Source organism: Phalacrocorax aristotelis, chromosome 1 (genome assembly GCF_949628215.1).
Source record: "Phalacrocorax aristotelis chromosome 1, bGulAri2.1, whole genome shotgun sequence".
NCBI classification, from domain to species: Eukaryota; Metazoa; Chordata; class Aves; order Suliformes; family Phalacrocoracidae; genus Phalacrocorax; species Phalacrocorax aristotelis.
Genome location: NC_134276.1, coordinates 205,576,665 through 205,586,884, shown reverse-complemented (window position 1 = coordinate 205,586,884; position 10,220 = coordinate 205,576,665). Strand labels below are relative to the sequence as shown.

General features: G+C 36.7%; 1 protein-coding gene across 4 annotated transcripts in view; it reads right to left on the bottom strand.

Annotated features, from left to right (window-relative positions):
* Positions 1-1,746: 1,746 nt before the first annotated feature.
* The window catches only part of PHTF2 (putative homeodomain transcription factor 2), a 75,406-nt gene continuing 66,932 nt past the window's right edge, over positions 1,747-10,220 (bottom strand). For all 4 annotated transcript variants that reach the window (XM_075081462.1, XM_075081465.1, XM_075081464.1 and 1 more), the window contains 3 exons: positions 8,826-8,921; positions 4,856-4,981; positions 1,747-4,088 (listed from right to left, as the gene is read on the bottom strand). In XM_075081462.1, coding sequence (XP_074937563.1) covers positions 4,068-4,088; positions 4,856-4,981; positions 8,826-8,921 — 243 coding nt within the window. In that variant the 3' untranslated portion in view covers positions 1,747-4,067. The remainder of the gene's footprint in view (positions 4,089-4,855; positions 4,982-8,825; positions 8,922-10,220) is intronic.

Below are 10,220 nucleotides of genomic sequence, written 5' to 3'. Positions count from 1 at the left end.
CCCATGGACTTGTGAACATCCAGGTGAAGGAGCAGGTCAGTAACAGCTACCTCTTCAACAACTGGGACTTCATTCTACATACTGTCTCCGGCTCCCAGCACAGGGGCCTGACAACCCCAAGGATGACCAGTCTGACTATTAAAGACTGAGGCAAAGGAAGCATTAAATACTGCAGCCTTCTCCTCATCTTTTGCGTCAAGGTTATCACCCACCTCCAACAAAGGAGGAAGATTCTCCCTGGCCCTCCTTCTGTCACTGATGTATTTATAAAAACATTTTTATCTTTAACAGTGGCGGCCAGTTTAAGTTCCAGCTGGGCCTTTGCCTTTCTAATCTTTTCCCTGCATAACCTCACAACATCCTTGTAGTCCTCCTGAGCCACCTGCCCCTTTTTCCAAAGGCAGTAAGCTCTTCTTTTTTTTGAGTTCCAGCCAAAGCTCCCTAACTCAGCCAAGCCGGTCATCTCCCCCACCTGCTCGACTCACGGCATGCTGGGACAGCCTGCTCCTGTGCCTTTGAGACTTCCTTCATTAATAACATCTAGTCTTCCTGTACTCCTTTGCCCTTCAGGACTGCCTCCCAAGGGACTCTGTTAACCAGACTCCTTAACAATCTGAAGTCTGCCCTTCTAAAGTCCAGGGTAGCAGTTTTGCTGACCCCCTTCCTTACTTCTCTAAGAACTGAAAACTATCACGTCATGGTTGCTGAGCCCAAGACAGCCTCAAACCACCACATCACCCACCAGGCCTTCTCTGTTCCTAAACAGCAGGTCCAGCGGGGCACCTCCCCTGGTTGGCTCGCTTACTAGCTGCGGCAGGAAGTTATGTCCCCCACACTCCAGGAACCTCCGAGACTGCTTTCTCTCTGCTGTGTTGTATTTCCAAGCAGATATCTGGTAAGTTGAAGTCTCCCGGGAGAACAAGGTCTAGAGATTGTGAGACTACAGCTAACCACTTGTAGAGTACTCCGTCTGTCTCCTCATCCTGGTTGGGTGGTCTGTAACAGGCTCCCACCAGGACATCTGCCTTATTAGACTTCCCCCGATCCTTACCCGTAAGAACTCAACTTTATCATTACCATCATTGAGTTCTAGACAGTCAAAACACTCTCTAACACACAAGGCTACCCCTCCACCTCTCCTTCCTTGCCTGTCCCTCTAAAGAGCTTATAGCCATCCATTGCAGCACTCCAGTTGTGTGAGTCATCCCACCATGTTTCCGTGATGGCAACCACATCATAGTCTCCCTGGCACACAATGGCTTCCAGCTCCTCCTGCTTATTGCCCAGGCTGCGTGCATTGGTGTAAATGCACTTCAGTTGAGCTACTGATCTCTTCTCCAACACAGGCACACCACCCCTAGGCTCATCCCTAGCAAGCCTGGGTTTATCCCCTTCCCCCTTCGCATCTCATTTAAAGCTCTCTGTGAGGCCTGCTAACTCCTGAGCCAGAATTCTGGTGAAATAGGACTGAATTCCATTTCAATATTTTTCAAATATAAACAGTTATTTGGAAGCTGTATGTTCAGTAGTCTTAATAAAATTAAACTACTTTGCATAACTGGAAGTGTCTGAAAGTTTGTGTTCTTGCAATAAAGTGCAATTTTGACAACCATCATTTGCATTCCATCTGCAGGATTTCTCTCCCAAATATGCTTTAATTTAAATAGAATATACGGAGTTAAATGAAAAATAGGCAGACTCAGAAATATGCTGGGTATTACTAAAAGATATAGCTCACCGCATCGGTTTGTTTTTTTTTTAACCATCAACCATAGAAAGCTTTATTCCAAGCCGGATCACACTTTCAGTTACAAAACGTGGCAAAAAATAACAGTTAACACGCAAGATCTGCCATATTTCTACTTGCCTCTTCTCATACTGGACTTTCCATATTTTTAACATAATGAATATACCTAATGGTAGCAAATAAAGGTTTTTAAATTTCATTTCACAAATCTTTTACTCTCCCCAAGCCGCCATTTGTTAGTGCACCAATCCAGCACAGTGCTAGTTGCTGAGGTATACATGGTTAAACTAATTTCATCTTCAACCGAAATCGCCACATCTTCCCTCCTTTTTTTTTTTTTGTAAAAGGTAATGAAGGCTGTATAGTCACTATTTCTAAAAATAATTCCATTCTAGAGTAAAAGAATGGTTTTGTAATAGTGACAGGCTATAAGAAACAATAGCCTTATCTTTTATCACCCATAGAACTCCTGCTGCGCTTTTTTTTCTTAAAATATATTTTGTGCAAAATTAAGTTCTGTGTAGGTCTGTACCATAATTTGGAAAAAACTGTGTATAAAATGTACTTAATTTTTAAAAACAATCCCAACATCAAACAACAGAGAAAGAAGAAACAGATCAGATGCAGCTGAAGTTTTCACATGAGAAACTAAATATAGTATGTTCTTAAAGCTCCAGTAATACATTCTTTCAAAAACCAGAATGCACTTTGGTCATTATTAAACATTAGTACAGAGGCAAATAAAATACAAAATGCTTGTTTGTGTTGCTTTATATATAAAAATATTTTTATACCACATAAGTTTAAGATACATTACTTTAAATCTTTCAAGATTTTGAAGATCAGCAAACATAGTGCAATGTCCAGACTCTTGCCACCTAATTACTTGTCATTTTTCAATATGAAGCCATCATTTTAGAAACATAAAATGTAAGAATACTTTTGCCTGCTGATAGTAATCCTCCCACAATAATTTGTAGATAGGAAGCTTGCTCCGTGTAACTTAATTTTACACAGTCACACTGAAGAACCATGAGTCAATATGACTGGTCCATGTGGGAGGCAGGGGTAGAAGGCAGAGAGAACGGTGGGAAACCCAAGGCTGGAGAACGGCAGCTGGGAAAGCGCTATGGAATGACCCCTGCTGGGGAGAAATGGGAGGAAAGGAGATTATTTGAAGACACAAATTTGTCGAATACCAGGCTTCATGAGTTCTGCTGCTCACCAGAGGAACTTGTCCTCTGTGTTTAACTGTTCTTAAACTTCAATGTGGTATGAATGGCATATACTATAGTGTACAAGAGGAGAGCATCCATCTATCTATCTAATGCTCAGTCGTTCATAGCATTCCTTTCACCAGTAAATCTTTTGCTTGTTTAAATATTCAACTTCAACATAAAATATATACTGCTCCATAGTTCACTATAATATATTCCAATCAATATACATTTATATGTATATATATAAAGTTTCTCATTAGAAGTAACAATAAAAAGTGCACATATTGAGCATGCACAGTCAGAGCTGCGCAGAACAGCCCAGTATTTCAAATAAATACAATATTTAATTTTATCAAAATATCATACAGCATGGTAACCATTTACAATTATTGCTCTAATAAAAGTGTTATCAAAGAGCACTTGTTGACTTGTTATATAATACCTTATTAATATCCCAGGGTATTAAACTGCAGCCTATACAAGTTTAGATCCTGGAATTACTCAAAATATTAAAAATTCCCACTTGCTTTGAATAGTAATATAAAATATTTCTGCTACCTGTCATACTGTATTGTCAGTACTTTATTTTTTGTATATGTCTCGCTTTCCTATTGCAACCAAACATCTATTGATGTTATGTTGTCCTCATAAATGATGGGTGCAAATGAAATACTCTAAGCAAATTTACCACACTGTCAAAATCAAATGACTTCCATATAGCGTTACTGTAACTAAAAATGTTCGGCATCAGCCTCAGCTTTAACAACAGATATAGTAATTTAGTGTAATCAATTTCCAGGATTTCAAGTTCTCAGACACACAGTTTTGACCCTTCCAAAATGTGACCTTTTCCAAAGCTGAACAAGTAAGTTTGAAAATAAAATATAAATGTCAACTAAAATGAACATATAAAAGTGAGAAGATGAAATAAATACTAAGATTGCACAAGACAGTCAGATGTAAACACTTCAATTTTCAAAACGACATCCTTGAAGAGGTTGTAGCATCGGAAATACAGGTTCAGTGGCTGCTTTGAGGCAGTTTTGTCAATCAATGAGATTTTCTGTAACACTGTGTTATCTCATCTTCTTTATATATTGTCAAGATTTGATCTTCCAGAGCTGGAAAAGTTAAAGCAGTAAATTAATATTACTTCTCGTCTCAGTTTTCTGTTTACCCGTAACACAATACCACCACATTCCCTTTCATATTGCATTTGCTGCATATTCTAGGATACACAAAATAAATTTTACATTTGTTTACTTCTAACAGGAAAAAAATAGGTAGACGTAAGCAAACTCAATGGCCAGTTAAGGGCTTTGTGCTACAAGCTTGTGGAAACTAAGGTGCCTCACAACCTGAATCTTGAAATAGTTTCCAGCATTGTTAGTTCAGAGGGGGACAGAGAATGGGACCTAACAAGATAGCCCTTCAGCCATGACGAAATGACACTGTGTAAGATCGGTCATGGTAATACTGTATCTACTATAATACTACAGTACAGTGCAAGACAAGGATAGCTTGCATCTTTCTGCATCCCTTAAAGAGCTACAAAGGGGAATTCAAGACAAATCAGATCTGGGATACGAAGGAAAGTTAAATAAGGTCTTGTACTTTTGTGTACGCATGTCTCTCCATTTACATTTAAGAATTCTTGGTAATTATGTGCCCTAAATGAAGTTACAAAGCCACAAAATGCAAAAAAAGGAGAAAAGTTAAAATGGCTGCTTTGACAAATACATCACTACAGCTTAAATTTCACAACCATTTTCAAATCATAAATCTTCTAGTTAATACAGTTAAGAATTCATTAGGCTACAATGTATGATCCATCTATCATAACATTCTGAACACCATGGTGGAAAAAAACACAATGCTTATTAGTTACCTTTAGATTAAATCCAAGCAAGTCACTGATGACACCAGAAACAGCTGACAGGATGACAACTTGGGTGATATTATAAAGCAGAGGATTCATTGTAAGCCCATACAACCTAAAGGGACTGTCCAGTTCCTAGTAATGCAAAACAATGACATCGTTAAAAAGCAAAAATTACACAAGCAGGGTTTTGTTCACATATGTACTGAGTGATATTAGATAGTTTGGGAAGTCTTCAAGTCTCAGTGAAGTAAAACATTCTTCTGCATATTAAAAAAAAAAAAAGTGCAAGAAAATACCCATCACATTAACTGACTATCGACTGATGGTGTATAAATAACCTTTCAAAAAGTTGGAGGCTACCTATCTAGAGCATCTACCAATTTGCTCATGGAGCCAGAAATCACCTTCAGTGTTAAAAGAACTGACAGGCAGCAGAACCACGCAAAACAAGAAAAGAAAGATTTTCCACAGCGACAGAAGGCTACCTCACTACTATGAAAAAATAACAAAAATGTCTTTCCTAATGCATTTCCCCTCCTTTTCCATCAATTTTGAGAATTAATGATGAACATAGCCAAAAAAAAAAGAAGATAAAGGAAAAAAATACTAGTAGCCATTTAACTGCCATTATTTTACTTTTTTTGTTTTAATTGGAAGGATCAAAAAATTAGCCAAAATTGATCTGCAACACAACTTGAACAAAGAGGCTATTTCACCAATTTTCAATTATTGGTGTGTAAATAAATCATAGAATCATAAAGGTTGGAAAAGACCCCTAGGATCATCAAGTCCAACTGTCAACCCAACACTACTTAAAGTCACTTAAACTTTTCTGGCTTAGAAATACGTCAAATAAAGGAAGAAAAAAAGAGCTTTACAACACAAAGAGTGGATTATATAAAGTATAACAACTATTACTGCTTTGGTCATTTACATTTTCCAGCTTTAAATTCACCTTCATCCCTTTCCTGCATTACATCCTGGGCCTTGAACAAGGCCTTATAAACCCTTTTTTAATGAAGAAGAATTTCAGAGCTCTGACTCTTCTTTTAAAAGAGGTGAAATAAGAATGAACAACCTTTCCATTTAGATGTAATGTGGTATAAAACTGTGCCACAAGTACAGAAGATATAAAAGACATGATTCCAAGAAGAAAAGCAGAGAAATTCTTTAAAGAAAAAGTTCTTAGATTTTGGAGTTGTCTTACCAATTTTGGGAGTAAGAAAATAGTAAGAATATTCAACATAATAAGTCTTCAGTACAAGCATAGTGATCAAAAACATCCAAAACCAAATTAAGGAAAAAACCCAACAACCAAAAACAGCAATAACAAAAAAAAAGCCCAAAGTCCTTTCATCTATTAGGCATGAAATACATAATTGTGTCGATCACTAGCTACCAAGAATTCATTTAAAGCTCATACTAGCTGTTCTCACAGTAATTAAGTGATGGCCTGGGTCTGGGATTTGTGCCACAAAAGCCAAGTCCCCTGTTGGAAAGGCCATGTGAGCTGATACATTTCTGGAAAGAGTAAAACATGAACATTATTTTGAAAACACTTGGGAAAACATGAAAAAAGACTGAAGCGAATCAGATCAGGAGTTGATCAGCATCCTGCCACCAACAGCAGCTACTTCTCACCCTACCTACTTTCTCAAGGCACACAAACATTTCATGAGATACTCTGAATCTGTTATGCTTTGTCTAGTCTACCTGTCCAGTCTTTCCTTGCATCCAGATAACCTTTCTGCATCCATAGTGTCCTTTGGCCAACAGTTTCACAAGCCTGCCACCTGATGCACAGAGAATACTTGCTTTTGTTTGTTCCAAAACCAGGTACTAAAGGCTTTGTGGTCCCTTATTCTTATACCACGAGCTGTTCGATAACTGACTTACCCAGGCTCTCCATATCACTGTACCCTAACTCTCAAGGTGTTGCTTTGTCAGCTTTGAGTCCTTGCTGACTCTCTCAGTCCTCTCATGGAAAGTGCTGCACACTGTTTTTGAGATGAGGGGACCACACAAAATGTTTAAGGTGTGCTGGTGGGGAGAATTTCTCAGATGACTAGAAGAAATACTCCACCATCTCAGTTACTAGCTGGCTAGATTAAACAGAGTTTAGCTTCATTTTAAGAAATGCTCCTTGGCACACAGGAATCAATGGGGTAAGTGACCAGAATTCAGTGGGTGGTAGAATGCGGCAGCAAGGTCTTAAAGCACCACTATATGCAAAAAAACCCAATTGTTTCTCAATAGGCTTGAATTTTCCTGACTGCAGAGGAAAGGTATAGAGACATTGAAGGATATGGTTCAGCTTCACTCTATGATAATCCAGCTATTCCCTCTGCTGATAGGGATCACCGCATGTACTATCAGTTGTGTTATACTCAAGAATGGTGGGAGGGGTGTGTGGAAGGAAATTTAACTCAGGGGGAAGAAAATACTTTTACGTTTGCCAGTCATTCCTTGGGAACTGTTCTACACGACCACTCTATCTTGGACTAAATGAAGAAGTTGATTCCCTGAAGGAGAAATCAAAATACTGTAGTTACCTTACTTCTGAACCCAATAATAGCAAATAGGAACTTCACCATAGCAGCAGAATATAAAACAAGGTCTGAATTATGAAAGCTGAAGCTAGACAAATTTAATTTGATACGGTTTACACAACAGCAGAAGTGATTAAGCACTGAAACACCACACCAAGAGAGGTGGGGAGGCAAGTCATGAATTTGTTTTTTGCAGTATCAGGACCGGCTTCCTCTTTGAAAGCCCACTATAGTCAATTGTAAGTTATATACTTTAATTTTAGTGTAAAAAACCATACGAAATACTAAATCTAGTTGATTTTATTTGTTCATAAAAGCCAAACCTAAAATAAAAAAAGATTTTCAAGTGTTAAATTTATCACTCTTATTTGGTATTCAGGTAACCCTTAAGGAAGTTTTGGATTAGGAAAATGTCTCATTCTCCTTTAGGCTAAACATTTCTGGGGCAAGAATTAAGCTCCAAGACAATCAAAAGAACAAAACAGCTTGTTTCCCAAATTATGACAGATCTCCAAGTTTGAAAGAACCGAAGAACTCCGCAGAGGCAACTTAGGATCAAATGTGTCTTCCTGAGAACCTCAACCACTGCTTTGTTAATAACAACAGCAACAATAACACATTTTTAAAAGCCCTAAGCATGTCCATGCTCTAGCTCCAGATGACTGATAGTAAGATGATTTTTCTTCTGCAGAATTCTAGAAATGGGAAGTAATAAAAACATTCATGTTCTCTCACCAAGAAGTGTCTTCTACCCACCAAATATAGTTAGCTGGCAAAAAAGATAATTCTGCATAAGCAAAATATTTTCTACTAATCAGCAAAATTCTATGCAAAAAGATTTAAGTAATAGTTCAAAGGCACAGCTGACTTAAATATCTGAATTACATTAAATGAAATCCATATCTTTAATTCACTTACAAATGGACCTATGTAACAATTTCTCTCTGTCTTCCAAAAGGATTCCTCTATGACAGTAAGTGAAGAAGACATCAGGTATAATGGAGTTTTAATCTGAAACACTAACTTACTGACAGTTTTTTAGAGGAATTATTTTTGTGGAAGAATACAAATCCTCCAGCAGCTTATTACTAGAAACGGATATTGACACTAAAAGCAGACAACAAAACTGCATCATTTATTTCCCAAGTGTTCATCATCCTGCCCATCTCAAAGTACCTGCTCTCATGCTGCTCATATACTGTTAAAGAATAAAATTTAATGTATATAATAATAACAATTTGTAATCCACAATGATAGCGACATAACAGACTGTAGTGTATGAACAAGTAGCATCGCTGTGGAAGTTACAGAGCAGATTTAAACCAAAGCATACTGTACTGCCTGCAGAAGTAACAAAAGTGACGCATTAAGCAATCTATTCTGCTTCTTAGTTATATATAATAGTGTAATACTATTTTAGTTCTTACCTTCAATAACTTAGTAGCAAGTTTTAAAACATTGTTCACTAGTGTCAGTTCCTCCTTCTTATTAGGCTTTTTCTCCATTTTCAAGTACAAGTTTATCTGATTTAAATAAAATACGAGTATCACCACTTGTTCAGAATTTAAAGGAATTCGTTTAGAAATATTTAATAATAAAATGAAGTGATTACTCAGCAGCCATATGATAGAACAGTAATGACATTTCTGCAAGCAAGCAAATTTTTTTGCTTCCTTTTTAATATTTAAGAACAAATACTGGCTTAGCACCATTGGAAAATACAATGTTTTACTATATAACAAAATACATTTGACACTATTAAAGCAACAACTTCAAAGTTTAGTGTAATCTACAAATTAGGCAAGAAAAACCACCACATATGTAAGGTTTGCATAATTTATTTTTCCTCCTTCAATAATTGCCTAAGGTTTGTCAATTGATTTCCAGGTTTTTATACTAGTATGCAGACCTTACAAGGCTTAACATCCCCAAATGTTATTGAACAGACTGAAATGCTAAAACCTAATTCTGCTAAAATGTAAATTCTTTTGAAAGATTTTGGTATAATTGAGTACTTCATGACTACCTCGAGTGCAGAAAAATCAATCTTTCCAGTGCCTTGAAATATTTGAAAAATTATTAAACTCTCTATTGCTGTAGAAGAACAGTATATTGATCATTTCAACACTTCTGAGATCCAGACTTTTTTAGGTCATTGTTTTGACCTAAAAAAAGTACAAATTAGCTCTCTTTTGGCCTTCTAGCAATTTTGAAACATCAGCTTTCATTCGCAAATGACCTATCTTTGATATCCTAGACCAGGCAAAGGTTAGTTTTTCTTTTTTAATGTATAACACAAGCAAATCAAAGGAAAAATATCTTGAAAAGCTGTGAACTCTTTATTTTAGGATGATGACCTTCAACAAAATAAAAAATGATCAATTTAGCAATATGCTGAAGTAGTCCTTCAGATGACAAGAGACTCTTACCAAGCTACAGAAACAAAGCTGCAGAAAGGAAGCGATGCTACATGATACTATGATATATTTAACCACCTTGTTGTAAGGTGGTTAATTGAAATAAGGGCCACAGGCATCTAAACAAAGTAACTGAATATTATCAGATCTCCCTTAAAAGGTCACTGTAAGTTTCTTATACAAGTTAAAAATCAAAAACTATCCCTAATATATTCCAAGGCATATTAAGCTCCTGAACTATCAACTTCATTTTAAAGTTGTCTCTAAAATTATGCTTTTAGAGGCAAAGAAATTCCAGCCTTTAAATGTAATAATACCTATTTCAACAATTCAAGCATTTATAAAGAGGAAAACTAAGAATAAAGGCTCTATTTAGCAACTCTGAAAAAAATGGTAGTTACTAAA